General features: G+C 39.9%; 1 protein-coding gene and 1 pseudogene across 2 annotated transcripts; both read left to right on the plus strand.

The window, feature by feature from the left end:
- The first annotated feature begins 3,961 nt into the window (after positions 1-3,961).
- LOC148844800 (AP2-like ethylene-responsive transcription factor PLT2) lies at positions 3,962-7,005 on the plus strand. The gene is made up of 10 exons (XM_088955561.1): positions 3,962-4,244; positions 4,338-4,526; positions 4,600-4,954; positions 5,035-5,117; positions 5,252-5,260; positions 5,385-5,473; positions 5,597-5,670; positions 5,804-5,854; positions 5,948-6,024; positions 6,118-7,005. Exons 2-10 carry the CDS (start codon positions 4,379-4,381, stop codon positions 6,888-6,890), a joined length of 1,659 nt encoding a protein of 552 aa, XP_088811687.1. The 5' UTR covers positions 3,962-4,244; positions 4,338-4,378; the 3' UTR covers positions 6,891-7,005.
- Positions 7,006-9,084: 2,079 nt separating this feature from the next.
- Positions 9,085-10,098, plus strand: LOC148844801 (zinc finger A20 and AN1 domain-containing stress-associated protein 5 pseudogene; annotated as a pseudogene). Its single transcript, XR_016102114.1, has one exon. The product of XR_016102114.1 is annotated as a zinc finger A20 and AN1 domain-containing stress-associated protein 5 pseudogene (transcript).
- Positions 10,099-18,358: the final 8,260 nt, after the last annotated feature.

Below are 18,358 nucleotides of genomic sequence, written 5' to 3' on the forward strand. Positions count from 1 at the left end.
ATACTGATATCCTAGATATGTAATTGGTTAGCATAATTATTCTTTATCTGTTCTTGTTGTGTTTTTATTTTCTTGATTTATTATGTTGGGATATTTTGAGGATTTGGTTTTTGAATGAAGATAAGTAATGATTGTTAAGGAAGTAGAATAATTCAACAAATCATGTCAACATGTTAAAGGATTATGTGAAATTAGAACTATTTGTTATAGAATATCAAAGCTTTTAAGGGCATTACTGAAACCAAACTGTGTATGAAACAATACTTATGCAACTACAAATCTGGAAGAGCTACTACTGTGAGACTAATATCTGTTTGTTATTTGTTGCAGATTTATGGGTCAATGACCGTGCACGTCCTTTCTGTAGCAATCTTTTTAGCGGTTGTTTACATAAGGAGCTTAATATGGGACTTCTCTTCTGAAGTATTTATTAGCCTGTTTGTTAGATAATTGAACGGACATTGTTAATTGTTTTATTATCTATCATCTTTTACCATAGTAATTGGTAAGTGTATTTACCCAGATAAATGAAGGGAACTTTGAACTTATATTGGATTTAATAAAAAATAAGAGAGAAATAAAAAATGTTGAGAGAATGCTCTTCATTGAATTGGGAGAAATTAGAGCTATCAATGGATCGGGTCTGATTTGGGATTATGGGATAAGGTGTATCAGGTCTGGTTGAACTGTTTATTGATCTGGACTATAAAAAAGACCTAGAACTCAACTGGATATTATCGAGATGATCATGTTTGACCCGATTATATTTGGCATTTGTAATTACCAATGATAATAATAATTTAGAACTTCATATTTATAATATAAGTTTCATAATATTTATGATAAAAATATTAAATCATTTATAGAAAAATCTATGATTCGGAAAAGACTTTTATCAATCAAATCTAAAGCCCCCTTGCGAATTTTGATGAAACCGACCTGATTCGTAACTGCATTTGTGTTGTCAATTGATTGGTTAAAATTTTCTGGTATCATAGTGAATCCATTTTCTTATATATTGATAAATTAGTGTTTTTAAGCGACATTATCTTACATACTGTTTAGGAAATTTACCCCTATACATAAGATATAACAAAAATTAAAGAAAACAATGAAATCTCTCTCTCTCTCTCTCTCTCTCTATATATATATATATATATATATATATATATATATATATATATATATTATTAAGTACATAATTGGTTTGATCAGCAAGAACCGATGGATTCCAACCCAATTATCAATTGAAATTTAAATCATAGAACCAGAATCAATATAATTTGGTTGGACCGGATGGACCCGACCCATTGACAGCACTAAGAGAAAGTTCTCAACTTTCTGCTTATTTCTTATCTTCTATCGAGCCAAACACAGCCTAGATTAGAGTTGGGGCCAGTAGCTCCCTTATTAACTAGGCTCGAACTCAAGTGATGAACTGCTGGCTGGCTGTTGCCTCATGCGGCTTCCTGCCGGCCAGACCGGATTCATCCCTCCTAAGAAAGCGGGATTGAAAGGTCAATTTGGTAATTCTGGTAAGATGGGGAAGACAGGCGCGCTGGTTGTATATAAAATCAACAATCCCAACGGTCAGCAAGACTGAAAGTCGCCGTTCATTGGAACCTGGCCGACTAATGCGAACCGGCGTGACAATACATTTAATGAACAACAAAAAGAGAGTTCACAGTAGGATACATAGATAGCCATAGCCGGTGATAAATCCCAACCACCACTGTCACAGTCTTTCTCTCTCTCTCTGTTCCTCAGTTTCGAGGTCGTTCTCCCTCTCTCTCTCTCTCTGATAAGAAGAAGGAGACAGAATCCAACAGGAAGAAAAAAAATGGTGTCTTTCGTTTGACCGTCAACGAGAGGTGTGTACAGGGCACTTGTCTTCCCTCTGAAATTCCATCTTTCGTCTCTATTTTTATGGATTTTTTCGTATCTCGTGTTTGTTTGGAGTTTGGACAAAGTGGGTTTTTCTTTGGTTTCTGTTTTCGCTTCTGGTTTTGTCTCTAATTTAATTCTGCTTTCAGGTTTTAGGGTTTTGGAGGCTTCTGGGTTGAAAAGCGAGAGACGTGGGTCCTGCCTCCTTATTGTGGGGCACTTCAGTCAACCTGAACCTATATTTTTCTCACTTCCTGATAACATATTTTCTCCCTTAATTTTTTTTAGCACTTTATTCTCTACAAACGGCGTACGTGTGGAGACTGCTTCAAGTTTCAACAGGCAGGTTTATCTTTCTTTTTATTGATCACTTCTTTTGTGGTCTTGCATTGTTGAGTCTTTTAATCGAATAGGCATACTGAAACTCGGTTTTCAGTTTGATTCTAGGCCTTTTTGATCCATAAAGATTAAACCCTACTGAGGAAATGTAGATCTTCTGACCCAGGACCTCACCAGATTATTCAAGCCATTAGGAAGCAGGAACATCATCTGAGAATTATTAGTATTGGAGTTAAGATCCTAACTAAATGGTAGAATCTGGTTTGGAATGTAAACAATGTAATTGTGTAGTAGAGATTAAACCCATAAAAAAAAAGTAAAAAAAAAAGAATACAGATTGATCCCAAATTCATCTTCTCCATTCCATTTTTATAGCTTCATCATTGAACCAAGAAATCCAGATGATCGGAGCAAACGGAAAAAAGAACTGCTTTAGTTCCGCGGTCCTGAGTTTCTGATCAGTTAACCTATCCCAGTATCATTTGTATTTTAAGCATGCTTCTACTGTTTTTTTTTTTTTTCCTTTTTAAATGCATACTGGCTTTCAGTTATTAAGTGGTCAACACCTTTCTACTTGGGGAACCTAATGAATCATTTAATCATTCTGAAGTTTGTTTTTATTTAATTTTTTATCGTCAATGTAGTACAGTTTTTTGACTAACTTTCTATTTACTACTCGTTTTATAAAGTTTTTATTTTCATCTGTCGAGTTTTGTTTTATTCTTTTTTCGAAAATCAAAGGTGCCCGTATCAAAGAATTTCATTTTTTAGTGCAAAATGAACACATGCATGCAGGACTGGCTGAGTACCCAACATTTGGCATTTGATGGGTGCCATTATGAGAGAGAGAGAGAGAGAGAGAGAGAGAGAGAGAGAGAGAGAGAGACTTAGTATATAACTTGGCTATGATCGTTCCGTAGTAGGAACCCATGAAGTGGTCTGCATGTGAGCCATGTCTAAGGGGTACGGAGATTATAGATAGATCAATTCTTACTACTATTATTTTTTGAATTTTTTGATCTAAAAGAGACAGGTGAAGAGAGAGATTTAGTAAACTTTACGTAGGGGTGGCGACTTTTCGGCTAAGGGGGGGTTTACAAATTTGCAGAGAGTGGGAATGCTGGGCTTTGGGGAGTCACTTATTGCAGAGACCGAGAACTACAGTTCCAAGAAACCAAATTGGGTGTGAAAAATATAAATTATAGAGGAAAAACTATAATTTGTTTTTTCTTGGTTCAACATGCAAACACACAATTAATTTTTTAATCTCTTACGGAGGGGATCCTATATATTGTATATTTCACTAGTAGATCTCAATTTCATACTCATTGTAAAGCTATCAACTTACAATGTGATTTATAAGTCTTTCTATGATTATGATCGATCTGAGATGGTTTTTTGAATTTTGAAGGATCATTTTTCCATTTTGACCTGTTGGATTTTTTCAGTGTGATTAACTAATTTTATCTTTATAAATACTTAGGGACCTCATAACTATAGCTTTAATTTTCTGTCGTACTAGCTCCTTAAAATATTTTTGTAGTTACTATATTTTGTTGATATATTCTATTCACATTACAATATTATAGTTGCAACTAGGTTGATGGTCGACCACCCAAAATGACCAATGGTGGAGGCTCTCCCTAGCTTTCTTAGAGAGTGAGAGGGAGAGAGAGAGATAGAAGATTTTTACTTGAGAGGATCAGTTTATTTGTTCCTCTTCTATCTCCTGCTTAGTGAAAATATTTCTTCTTCTTCTTCCTTACACCAAATGTAGAGAAAACATACCTTTCTCTCTCTCTCTCTCTTCCCCCCTCCTCCACCAGTCTTTTTTTCCCTTAAAGCTCGTGGTTCAAGTTGTAAGGGAGAGGGGGAGAGCTGCTAAAAGTGTTACATATTGAAGAATGATGATACTCCATCTTTCTCTGTCCCTCTCACCCCTTTCTGAGCAACAATCATGCATTACTTGGACATGAAAAGTGTAGATAGAGAGTTCTTTTTTGTTATCTTTCTTCATTTTGGTACCTTCTTACACGGCTAAAAACTTATGGTGTCTCAATCTGTCATGATTTTCCTCAACAAGGTTTTCTCATAATTTCTTGTGATCTATGCAGGAAGATCTTAACACAGTTCCAAGTCTGTTTTGAAAGAACAAATGGGCTCCATGAATTCAAATAGCTGGCTGGCTTTCAATATCTCTCCTACTCCCTCAACCATGCCTACTAATAATCTCCATGCATCTCCATCTCAATTCTCTCTGGGATTGGTAAACGATACAGTGAGTCATTCCTTCCAAATCCAAGGTATATAAAATTCCCCACATTCTTCTTCCTCTATTCTCTCGTTATCCTTCTGTGACTCTCTTAGGTTTTGCAGAGTGGAATCCGATGAGTTCTCACGGCGGCGAGGAAGTCCCAAAGGTGGCAGATTTTCTTGGTGTCAACAAACCTGAGAACGAGCTCAACCTTGCTTCGTTTAACCAAATTACGGCAACCCACCCTAATTACCTCTTATCCAACGACAACCTACAGTCGATGCAGAGCTTGGAGGCTCCATCAGCTAATAGTAACGATCCTCGTGGAATTGGTAACAATATACAGTCATTGACGTTGTCCATGGGAACTGCTAAGGGTACTGAGTGTACTAGTAGCAGTAGTGCTGTTGATGTGACACCCAGAAGATCTATGGATACATTTGGGCAGAGAACATCGATATACCGAGGTGTAACAAGGTACAACCCTGAACCTTCTATTGCTTCTTTGCTTATGCTGCAATTTCTTAACAATCTAATGGCTTTCGGTGTGATTGCAGGCATAGATGGACAGGAAGGTATGAAGCTCATCTGTGGGATAACAGTTGTAGAAGGGAGGGACAATCAAGGAAAGGTCGCCAAGGTAAGACTTCAGTTTCTAGCTTTAGGGTTTTGATCACGGCCGCCAACAAAATATATTTTTGTTGAGTTACTGACGATTCATTTTATCTCCTATCATTGTGTTCTTGTTGCTCGGATCCCTTTACATCTTTGAAGTCTACTTGGGTGAGTATAGATTACTGATTCCATGCATTAATTTAGTCATTTCTGGTTCCCAGTTTTGCTAAACAAGATCGGCTTTTGAAGATTTGCCTATTTTCCTCCTCATCTTTTTTTTTTCTCTGAGCAGGTGGGTATGACAAGGAAGAGAAGGCAGCTAGGGCTTATGATTTGGCTGCACTCAAGTACTGGGGAACATCCACTACAACAAACTTTCCTGTATGTCATGCACATATGTTGCTTGAGAATGGTGAACTGTAGAAACTTTAATTTGTGCCCACATTAACGTTTTTCTGTTCATGCTGATTGATTCTTGGGGTGTACATGTCTATGACATTTCAGATTAGTAACTATGAAAAGGAATTGGAGGAGATGAAGAATATGACAAGGCAAGAGTTTGTGGCATCTCTTAGAAGGTAATCACCATTAATTAAGTGCAGTTGGTGTTCATGCTCAAGTATATGGTCATCAATCCTTGTTTGTTTAAAACCCTAGTGATCATTATATTCATAATCCTCTCTTAATTCTTCTTCTTGCTTGAACTTTCAGGAAAAGCAGCGGCTTTTCAAGGGGTGCATCCATGTATCGTGGGGTCACAAGGTATTATAGGGAGCATTCTCCCTGGTCCCTCACTTCTCTCCCTTTTTACAAACAGGCATACTTATCTCTCTCTCTCTCTCTCTCTCTCTCTAGGCATCATCAACATGGAAGATGGCAAGCTCGCATTGGAAGGGTTGCTGGGAACAAAGACCTCTATTTAGGAACTTTCAGTAAGTAGCAACGTAACATCACAGGGAAAGAGAGGAATGATAGAAAGCTAGCTTTTCTGAAATGTGAACTAATATTCCTCTATCTTCTTATAGGCACCGAAGAGGAAGCAGCAGAGGCTTATGATATCGCTGCTATCAAGTTCAGAGGGCTGAATGCTGTGACCAACTTCGACATGAACCGTTATGATGTCAAGAGCATTCTCGAAAGCAGCACACTACCTATTGGAAATGGAGCAGCCAAGCGGTTGAAGGAGACTAAAGCGATTGAGTCATCGAGGAACAGAGAGGAAATCAGAACTCGCAGTTCCAGTTTCTACGGCACAAGCTCCAGTAATTTTCAGGGATACCCATTACTGCAACCAATTGAGCAAGCTCAGCCTCAGACTTTACTGGCTTTACAAAACCAGCTGAGTAGTCCTCAATATGGCGGCCATGACACTCAGTTTCATCAAAATTACCTCCAGTTGCACCAACAACCCACTTCGCTGTTTAATGCTGCTGGTCAAGAGTCTCAGTTTAACCAGAGCTACCTTTCCAGCCATCCTGCTTTTCTTCATGGTATGATGAACATGGGACAACCGACGGCCTTGCCTGTAATGGAGAACAACGGAGGAAGCCTTGCTGCCAACTACAATGGAAATGTGGGCACCGGAGTTAGCTACAATGGAGGTGGGTATTTGTGCAACGGGATAATGATGGCACCCAACTCAGCCACCGTGCATGGAGGAGGAATAGGTCCGGAAACTGGCGCCGGGCTGGTTAAGGTTGATTACGATGAGATGAGTTCTGCGGGTTACGGTGGGTGGACGGCAGATTCGGTTCAAAATTCAAATGCTGGTGTTTTTTCAATGTGGGACGACAATTGAGAGTTTATGTTGATTTTTTGGCTTTTATCATTAAATTGAAAATTTTCTTCTGATGCAATGTTTAATTTGATCAAATATTTGGTATATGGCCAACAGAAGAGATGAGATATGGTTCATTTTTCTGACTTCATTTTCAAATTTGCTACAATAATTTTTTTATACATAGATAACCCAACCCCACGAATATAAGCTAATTTTATCATGTACAAATTAAAGCTAATTTTCAAATTTCCTATACTTATTAATACTATAGAGGCTTTGATTATTAATATTATGGATATATTGTTGTTGAGTTTCTATTAGTGGTGGTTGTTTGGGGTGATGAATAATCTACAGAGCCTCATTTTCTGGAGTGATCCAAATCTTCTTGGAAACTGATCAAGATCCACTGTATGTTCCTTCCAACTCAGATTAGTATTGATACTCATCTATGGGTGTTTTTGTCTTTTAGAGAGAGAGATGATATGATATGGAGAATTTTGGTTCATGTTGTTGGGCCATTCTTGTGCCGGCCTATTTAATATTGTAGAGCCTATTATAGCCCAAGCCCACAAATACAGCAAAACCAATATATTTATTGTTAAAAAATAAAAATAAAAAACCCGGCTTGGGACCGGTTTGCTTGGAAGCTACACCGATTCATGGTTGGCCGTCTTCCCCCTTTTCACAGGACGAAAGTGAAGGGGGGGGGGGGGGGGGGAGGTGGGAAAGGCAACCCCCAACCAATGGCAATATAGGCTTTAAGGCCCAAGCCAGATCAGAAAAGCCTGTCCGTCGTCCATTTCTCCTTTCTCCAATTATCCAAACCATCTCTTTTTCTTTCTTACGTAATTGTGCTCTCCTTTCTCCAATTATCCATCCATTCATGACTCACCCGAGTCAATGAGTTAACCGAGTAGGCCAGTACCCCAAAAAACCAACTAACCTACCAAATCAGTGCCACGTATTCGACGACCCACCACAACATGTTTATTGGGGAAAAGGCAGCCATATGCCTAATCACACGTCAAGCCAAGAAACATTATACCTATTTGTTTATGCTACGACTACGGGCGTCGACGCATCTATTGGCTATTTAAGGCCCATTCTGAATGGGCCCCCACCAACTCATCCATCACACATGCTTTTGTTTAGTGCGTTGTTTTCTGCGCGTAAGCCATGCGCGCGTTGTTTTTATATGCTTGTCCGATGCTTATATCCTTTCGCTTCGACGGACGCGTCAGCTAGGCTCGGCTCTACATCCCCAGCCCCACGATGTTGTCAGAGAATTTGCCGACATAACGCAGCCAACAAGGCGGAATGCAATGCATCATATTATGCCCCCTTTAACCTTTATCATTCGGCTTAGCTCACGTTACGCCTTAGTAATGCCTTACGCTACCGGTGGGACCCGCCAATGCAGTGGTCGGGACGATTATGATCCTCCCTCGCACGGATGATTGGAATCGGGGCGGATCATGAGGCGATGGATTTATGAGACTGGTTCGGTGGGACCCAATCGATCTGGTGGAGCCCACCAGCACGTTGCAACTTGCGAATGCGTCAGATGGGGTGGGGGATTCTTCAGTCCTGTCCAGAAAACTTTGAAAAAGTGGAAGTCGTATCAACAGCCGCGGAAGGAGTTGGAGTTGCTGCTGGGGCGATGACTCTTCCGCCTTGGCAGCGAGTACCTTGGTAATGGGACATCCGCGTGCCACGTGTACAAATGGCATCGTCCCACGTGTACGGCATGGCTGGGGATGAGAGCGACCCCCACACCACACCCCCCGTGAAAGAGAAAGAGGCGGTCAGCCTGGGCGGCTAAAAGCCAGAGGGGAGAATACGAAGATACCATCAAATCTAAGTTACAATTCCACATTTACCCCTCATGTTTTTTGTTCAACAGTGTAGGTACGTTAGCCCTGAACTAAACTAATTCCTTGGCACAGAGGGGACCCACTCGAACTCGATAGGTGATCCATCAATCAAATCGGATGGTGGCCATCGTCGTGCCAACCTCTACGATGCTCCCGTGGATGACGCTGCATCGTCCAATTACTTTTAACGGAGAAACAAGTCACAACACGTCAGAGTGTCAGAGGAGATCCAGAAGGAGCAGAACGCAGACATTATGATGTAAAATCAAAAGAAAAGGGAGTAGGGGTATTATAGTAAAAGCAATAAAGGCAACGTCTGATGCGCGTTCCAAAGAGGGCCCAGGCCCATATGGCATCACCATTACCCATCCTCGAATGCCTTAAAGGAGCCCTCAGCTCTCCCATTTCTGCCCCAAATTTCTTTCGTCGTTCAACCCCAAAGAACGAACGAACCCACCACCACCACAGCTCCGTCTCACCCGCGCGATTCTCTTTTTCCCTCTTCGAACGGACGCAGATCGGAATCGGAAAGAAGAGAAATGGCTCAACGAGAGAAAGAAGAGACCGAATTCAAGGTCCCCGAAACCCTAACCCTCTGCATCAACAATTGCGGGTTCCCCGGCAACCCTACGACCAACAACATGTGCCAGAACTGCTTCAAGGCCTCCGCGGGAGTCCTCACTCCTCTCAAGTTCTCCGGCAAGGACAAGCTCAGATCCAGCTCCGTCCGGTCGCCGGAGAGATCGGATCGTCCAGCGGAGCCGGAGATTCTTAGGGAGGTAACCAAGCGCGACACGACGGCAGCTGCTGAGGTGACAAGCTCGGTCGTGAGGCGGGAGGTGAACCGGTGCTCGGGTTGTCAGAGGAAGGTGGGATTGACCGGCTTCAGGTGCCGCTGCGGGGATCTGTTCTGTTCGGAGCACAGGTACTCAGACCGGCACGAGTGCAGTTACGATTACAAGGCTGCGGGTCGGGAGGCGATATCGCGGGAAAATCCGGTGGTTAAAGCTGCCAAGATCGTTAAAATCTGAGAATAATACACGGAGAAACGAAATGACTGTGTTTCGTGAAGGATTAAAGAAAAGAGACGATGTGGAGAGATGGATGCTCGATCCGGTGATCACTTGCTGATGCCTCTCTCGATCGATTAATTGAGAGAGTGGGAGAGGGATTTGTTAGATTGTGAACAAAACTATAATGAAATTCTCTCTGGTTTACCTTGTTCTTTTTAATCAAATTTTATTTCTTCTCTCTTCTTTGTGTGAAAATTTCTGGTGCTGTACTTTAATTTTTATTTCTCTTTATTTTTCTTAATTTCTGGAAATGAAAACGAAATGGTAAGCGTTGACAAATATTGATGGCATGATTCTAGAAATTTGGGATTGGGGAAAGGGTAATCTCGTCATTACGGGCAAGGTTTCCTGTTTTCTGGAACTGCCACGTGTGGATAAGGAGAACCGACCAATTTGATGACTTTTTATAAGAGTACGTTCTTTCTCGCTAAACTCCAACTGCCCACTAAAGTCGATGACTCGATGTTCCGTGTTCGTCAGACTGGGTCACCGGTTCACCGCGTATCTCGTGAGTCACTTGGTCCACCACCTCGACATCCGAACCGAGTGACCCGAGCCAAAGCAAAGTGAGGATTTTGATTCGATGTGGGGGGTCTAAGAGAGGATGTAGCGTGTGAAGATAGGACCATAGGATGGAGAGGATTCAAACCGTCTAAGAAATAGTCGATCACTTGACTCTGGTTTGCCACGTTCCACTCCCTTAGTCCACGTCACTCAAAGGCATCCAAAAGGATTTGCTTACCTTGACACGTGGCAAGGGTCTTTGTTACATGTATTTGTCTAAACAAAGAAGGGTAGGAATGGCATCCTTTTCTATGACCTCAAATGGCCCAACTAGGAGGGGTATTATCTTTAGTAGAGTTTTAAATAAAGAATAGAGGGATGTGGCCCATGTAGCATTCGTTGGATGGATCCTGGTGGAAAAGCCCATTGATACGGCCTTGAAAACAACCATTTTGGATTCTTTGTACGAAAGCGATGGAATGCGATGAAATCTTCTAATCTTTAAGGGATTTTTTTTTTTTATTTGGTTTGGGTCCCAATAAGCGATTAAAGGCTAATAGCAGTGCAGAGGGTAATTTCTGGGGCCTACTGGCCCATTAATTCATTAATTAATTCAGGGGTTTAAACCCACGTCTGCCGTGAAGAAAGAGGAGGCTTTTTGTCGTTTTACCATAAAAAAATAAAACGTGTTCTATCTTCTTCATGGAAGATATCAAGTTGCTTTGAAAATAGGTGTAATCTGTTTCAATTTTCAAATTTACCTTTGTATAAGAGAAATGAAAGTGAGGAGTCTTGGGGCTGTTTCCTAAAGCCCTTTGGGGGAGCATGACTGAGCTGCTTTAGAGAAGCTATTACTAAGATTTACTTGGAAAGTCATTTTTTTTTTATATATAAGCCCATTTTCATTATTTATTTATTTATCAAACATGGCTTCGTGATTTTCCGGCTTAGCAGTTCATTAATGTTAAAAGCTGCTGCGCAAAAGCCACCCCCAAAAGGCACATACCAACTGAAATGATTGAATTGAAAAGCTTATTGGTTTCTTGTTTAGTGAATAAGTCTCTGAATGGTTAACAATTATTAGGGGTGTCAATTGGACTGAATTTGGTGCAATCCGATCCAGTCTAATGTGAGTCCGTTATAGATGGATCAGATTCAATTCAATCCAATGAATATTTTGGACTATTTTGGGATTCAATTCAATGTTTGGACTGTCCAATCTGTTCAAATTTGTTTTGACTTAGATTGGTTTCAATCTTATTTTATATCAATAGATCAGATATTGGTTTAATCCAATCCAATCCAATATAAATTTATTACAGACGGATCAGGTTCAATTCAATCTAATAAATATTTTGGACCGAATTGGTCCAATCCAATGTCTTGCTGGTTTGTCCAATCCATCCAAATTGATTTTGGATCCATTGACACCCTTAACAATTGCCAACCTTAATTTTGGAAGTTAAGGACAAAGCATTAAGTCATCCACTTAAGCAATTTCAGCCATTACCAAATGTCCCCTTAATTGACAAAAATTAAATTTGGGCATATCATATTTTTGATGAAGGGGTACATCCTTAGTGAGAAGACAAAGAACTACTCCAAGTTATAATAGAAATCAAAAGATAGGGACTGTATGGATCTCAATACGCCAGTAAAGCGATAGAAAATGATTTTTTAAGTAGTGGTGTTGGCCTTTTTTTCTCCATTCTTGTTTTTTTTTTCTTTGATATTACATAATACACGGCGGAGATGTTCTGTGGGACATTATGTGGCGCCCCCTTGTGGGGTGATGCATGTGAAGTCCATAACTCTTACCATGAAAACCTTACACAGTTATATGGGTTTGATCCCACGCCTCCATTTTCGAAAGTATACCGAGTGACCATCTCAACTACTGGGTCATAAGCTGTTTTTAACTTAATGGTTAAGCCAAAAACAGCTTTGATATGTTTTCCCACTCCCCAGCAACCCGTCCTTCAACAATGTAGCATGGGCCACCTGAAAGAAAACAACAAATTCCCATTGGGTGAATATGATTTTCTTAATGGAAGCCTCTCGTTTGAATTCTCATGTGGTTTTGTCCAAGGAAAGCTGCTCCATTTAAGGGCATGAATTATTTGAACCAGATTTGAGAATCAAATAAAGCCAATAAAATAACTCATAGAAGACCTTTTTTTTTTTTTTGTAACCAACACGTCACATTTTGAAATCTTCTTTTGTTCCATTCTTTTCAGATTTCTCAGACGATGAGAATACGATGAAACCCTACAACTAAGATCATATATTCTGTGAGACCTTAAAGAAAAAGGGGTTCATTAGTGGAGCAATATAGTCACTGCCTTTCTAATAAAAAAAGGAGTTTTTGTGGGAGGGGAACCAAAAAACCAATAACATCTGGAGCAGCTCCATGACTTAGTTGTCAAAGCTTGGCTGGGCCTGTCTTTAAGCAGAAAGTTGGTGCTAAAGGGAGAAGGTGGTCCTATTTTGGCCCACGCACAGGCATTTATCATGAATTCATGAGTGAGATGAATTCCTTTCGGACAAAAGCTCTTTTTCTACTATTTGGGCCGGTTTGGGTGGGTTGAAGCTTTAATTTTACTGCTTTCACTTAGCCGCTTTGAGGAAACTACTTAAGAAAGCTTCGCCGAAATGCCACTTTTTCACTGAACCACGGCATAGTTGGGCTTTCCGGATTTTTCACCAAACATCGCTTATAAATTGTCTCACTAGTCCAATTCAATGTCTTATTGATCCATCCAATCCATCCAAATCAATTTTGGTTTGGACGGGATCCAACCCTAAACCGGTCCATTGACACCCCCTACCTGCAATGACAGTTGCAGTTCCACATATACTTCTTTTGTGCACTTATCTCTTAGAGCTCACATAGACTTGCATCAGCCCCAATGGATTCAGATTCCTTGTTTAATTAAGATGTATGGCGATAACTTATTATCTTTTTTTTTTTTTTTTTTGCTCTTTTAGTAATTTATGAAATGGAAGATCTATTTGTATAGTTTTTTTAGAGGGTAGGGTTTTTACGTCCCCACTCCAATAGAATTCTTTTTTGGAAATTAATAAAAAAATTTTATTCCTCACTACTGTGAATGACATAATCTGAAACAAGTTTAAGAAGGAAGTAATCTATTCTAAATGGCTCTCTATGAAAGTATAAATTTATGATTTGTCATTAAATTTTGTAAATACAGTATCAATAAAATTTTCCAGGAACGGGGAATGGTGTATGTGATAACTCACTCCAGTATGAACTGGATTGGTTAAAAAATGGAGGGATATGAAGCCTCAATCCACAGCTATATATATTTCAATTAAAATATATAGTTTGTCTTTCTACATAAAAAAGTTGTTTAGGATTTATTTGGATAACCTTTTGCTTTTGAGATTGAGGCTGTGAAAAATGAGGTTGAGCCAAAAAGTGTTTTTGTGTGTTTGATAAGAGTTGTTTATAATCTAAAGACGACACATTTAAGCCATGAAGCGCAATGCCTAAAATTAGGGTATTGCGCTTTTCGGCTTTAAAAGCAAAAATTCTGAAGCTTATCCAAACACAACCAAGAAATCTTTAGCTCAATCGGTTAGCACATTCTAATAACCATTACCATTAATCTATGAACAATTTACCCTAATCATCAAAACGCAACCAACATGAAAATTATATATAGTTGATAGTTCTTAGGAGTTAGGATTATATTGATATGCACAGCTTCATCTCGCAGAGTTCTCACAGATAGATGGAGGATGCATGGCTCCTCTTTGAAAGACTCCAATAAGAAATTGTTCCCTTTTCTAAGTGATGGAGCGTGATCCGGCCGGTCTTAGCTGTCCGTGACCTTGCTTCCGAACGGGGTAGCAGGGAACCTGAAACGGAGGAGATGAGGAAGCTCCGGGGGGAACCCGGTGTAGCGGCTCCGAAGCTCAAGTTAGAATCCTTTAAAAGCAAGATAATACCAGATAGCGCAAAGTTTTTGCATACCTTGTTTGTTGGGGGTAGGGGGCTCTTATAATCACTTCGTGCACTCGCCCCGAGGCCCTTCTTAGGTCGGGTATGATTACCCTTGTGCTTGTCAATTCGGTCGTCGTCTTTTCTACTGGGACAGAACCGTCACTGCCTAACCGTCTCTCTAACTGGAGATGGCGGTGTCAGTGGCGGTGGCAGGTGGCCGTTTAGAGTGCGGCCGCCAAACGTCAGATCCCAAGTCAGTCAGGTGCGGTGGCCTCGGGCACGGACTTCCTCAGTGTCAGGCATAGTACGACTTGTTTGGTTTGGTGCCCAGAAGGTGATGCGGAGTGCTGAGCGAGGCGAAGTCTTGAGCTCGGAGGTATCTATAGGGCAGGTCAGTTCGACGAGGTGTATCCCGAGCTGTTACAAAGTTGGCCAGTTCGGCGAGGTGTATCCCAAGCTGTTACAAGGTGGGTCAGTTCGGCGAGGTGTATCCCGAGCTGTTACAAGGTTGGCCAGTTCGGATTACTCTGGTTTTGGGCAAAGGGTGAGTTTGGGCCCCCCGTAGAGAGTTCAGTCCGCTGGTGTCCCCTTGTTCCCGCCTTAGGCTTGGCCCCTTTTGCCGAGCTGTTGTTTCTGCCACGTGTCGCGTAACAGTGGGGTCGGGCCAAATCTTCCTTCATCACTAAGCATTCTGGAGACGTTTTGTGTAAAGTACTTAATTACCGAAGAAATGGGCTGTTAGGAGTTGGAACATTAATATGCATGCATATCAGTACTAGCCGAATATGATGGTTGAGGACTAAGTGTGGATCAAACTTCATTTCAGGCTCTCCTTTTGAACTTCAAAATCCTCTTGTCTCAAAACCTTAATCTTGTCTTAGCGTTTAATTGTTAAGACTGTGTCAAAGGAACAGTAGAATTTGAATTTTACATTTCAGGAAGTTTTGTGATATCTTCCTGTGTTAAAAAAGAAACAAACAGTAGTAGCAATAGCCATGCTTCGTTGGACAGTTTCACATAGGCAATAATATCAATTAAATCTAATACTAATTAAATTTAGATAATGATGTGTTATTGTCTTTAATTAAAAAAAAAAGCTATTTTCCTGCATCTGAAACTCCCAAATATATTTTTCTAATAGCAAGAAAAATATTGCTTTGAAATCAACTTCTAATGTAGTGCTTATCTTAATATTTGATTTGCTTGATGCGTAATTACCAAAAGCATGAGAGTTTCATACTATATATGAAAAATGCCCAGATGACCAGATTGATACTAAGTCCAATGCTGGAGAATGAGGTCGACATTCTGAATATCGAAAACAAGAAACAACAAGAGAGCACACCAGCTCAAAGGGATAAAGGCCAACGCATCCATCAGGGTATAAGCTGGATGTGCAGGGTTGAAGACAATTAGGGGAAACAAGTGTTCTCCATGGATGCTGAGATTCTTCACAATAAACTACATCTCTATGTTATATGTTGTAATAAAGTTCATCTTTTTTAAGCATATTGTATTTTGTTCTCTCTCCCCTTCTGTTATTTTTATATATGATGCAGGTTGTGTGTTAATAAGTCTACATATTCTAGTACTGGTGAATGTAGAATATGTCATCATCATCATTGTCCTCCGAGCCTTACCCCAATTAACTATATGGGGTTGGCTCATGAATCCTCTTTCTCCATTCTATTCTGTTTAATGCCATATCCATATATTGTGAATACTAGGCTTCTCCTGGCAAGACTCAATATACCATTCTATTTTAACCATTTTTACAAGAGAAATCAACCTTATTGAATTGGATAACATAAGCCCATATTCTGCTTCACTTCCATATACATTCTCAATTTATATCTAAACGATATCAAATTTATATGCTTCTGTCAGAATTACCAGAAGAGAATCTCAGTTTTCTTTAAATGTCTGATGTTGTTTACATAATTATTTAATGGAAATAAAAATCAGTTAAGGCATAGACTGCTTTTGTCCAGCTTATCAGACAATATAAGATGAAACCAAAAACCAAGAAAGAAGATTAAAAGAGAAAATGAATAAAAAATCAGAAATAAGAAACATTCATGGGATCAGTTTTTAGAAATCTTGAGCAGCACAAATCAGAACTCTTGAAAAATTTTTAGGTGGGGTACTACACTACATTGTGAACCATAAAACTGTTAAGATCTTCAAAATGAACCATAAAACTGTACAGTAGAAAGATGGTCAGTTTCCTTTTCCTTTGTGGAGCATTCAATTCGTGCCCAGCAGTTTATTTAGTATCTACTATCTAGAGATGTAAGCACAAACATCCACCATTAATGGAATTAACCTGTAAAACTTGATTACGATCTCATGTGGAGTCCATGAATCGAGAATCTATATGGTTATCACAGAAATAGATGAGAATGAGAGAGAGAGAGAGAGAGAGAGAGAGATTCCTTGTTCTAGTTAATTAGAGATGTAATGTCAAATCCAGAACTGAGTCGACTTCATCACCCTGGCCCTCATTGAATGGCGAAACCCTTTCTTTACTTCTGTGTTTTGTTGAAGTTGTTGAACTCAGCGGCGGGCAATCATCTTCATCTGCAACGGAGCAACGCCATCGGGCGACGAACTGCCTCTTAGCCCTGCGAATGGCAAGGTATGGATTGCTGAGTTCCCGTTGATGAGCACGACTCTCATGCTTGAACCGTGCATGAGGATTCAGAAACGTCGCTCCACAGTAGAAACATTTATAAGCCCAGCGTTTGGTTTGAGGAATTTCCAGGTGATTGCTGGAACAAGAGGACGTCTCTGGGTCCAGCATGGTGATGTATGTAATGGGATGGAGAATGAAAGAAAAAAACAGAAGCAAAGGATACAGAAGTTTGATCAGATCATGAAATGATCTCAACTCAATCCCTCCCAACTGAAGCCTTTATATAGGAGTTTTCGATCGAGCTCTCCTGGGTGAGAATTGAATGCAGTGAGATTTTTAAGCACGGTACGTAGTACTGATAACTGGGATAGAAGATTCAGAGACCTCTCCCTTCTGCTCAATCCATCAGGGTTTTGATTAAAAGATGATGGATCTATTATATTGTTTAAGGAGCAATCTCCTTAATGCTCCCAGCAAGTATTTGCTGTGTTCTTCCCTCAAATTTGACAAATTAGGCCCATGCATGAAGAATTCCAGTGGTTAATAAAACCATATTCTGGACTAATTTGCTACTCCCAAAATCATGAAATCACAGAGACAAAAATCATAAATCAAATATATCAAATGAGCAAAAGAATAGCCTTCTTATTAATTGTGTAATGTAAGAAATGGAATTAATGAAAGAAGAAAGGCCTAGAGTGAGGACATAAAGAAGGGATTCTCCAACTTTATCAGAGCCCCTTTGTTTATAAAAGCAAACATTTAATTACATTCTTAGCTCCAGGTTGTAGTAATATTAGTTCCTTAAAACAATGGTCTACAAATGGTAAACTTTGCAGAAAATACAACCGTTTCAACTGTGGGATGAGGAAGTTATAACTGTTAACCTGTCTCTGTTAATTACTAAGTAGAGGTTTGAAAAAGAAATCCTCAGACATCCTCAGATTCAGATTCAGATTCAGGGTTTATTAAGATATGAGAATTGAAGTCGGAATTCAACTATTGTCAGGCAACGACACTGCAGCTTGTAACGCGATTGTTCCACACAAAACCCTACTTTGAAATTATGGACCCCACGCGGCATTGCTTGCCACATGTAATTAATATTGATGAACTTATCGGAGGCCTACCCACAATACACTATCCCGTGAATTGGGAACATTTACCCCTGCATAATATTATGCAGAGCAGAGGATGAAATGTTCTTTATGTGTGACTGCTGAACAGCAGATCCGGATTCGAGCTTATCAGTATACCCATTAAGCAATACTGCACACAGATAAGAATTGGCTGATCTATTTCTTGGGAAATTAATTCTAAGTCCGAAGTATGAAGGAATCAATCTACTACTTCCACCATCGAATTCACCTCAGGCTTCCTTTTTTTTTTTAGTTTTTTATTTATTTTGCATTTTACAGGGGGCAGGTTTTAGC

Source organism: Nelumbo lutea, chromosome 7, assembly GCF_056320005.1.
Source record: "Nelumbo lutea isolate HS-2025 chromosome 7, American lotus-T2T, whole genome shotgun sequence".
Lineage (NCBI taxonomy): Eukaryota > Viridiplantae > Streptophyta > Magnoliopsida > Proteales > Nelumbonaceae > Nelumbo > Nelumbo lutea.

Excerpts from the sequence above, each read along its gene's own strand:
- LOC148844800 (XM_088955561.1), top strand. The coding sequence starts at position 4,379 with ATGGGCTCCATGAATTCAAATAGCTGGCTGGCTTTCAATATCTCTCCT. Across the intron at positions 4,955-5,034 it reads ATATACCGAGGTGTAACAAG|GCATAGATGGACAGGAAGGT; the intron begins GTACAACCCTGA and ends GTGTGATTGCAG. Across the intron at positions 5,671-5,803 it reads TTTGTGGCATCTCTTAGAAG|GAAAAGCAGCGGCTTTTCAA; the intron begins GTAATCACCATT and ends TTGAACTTTCAG.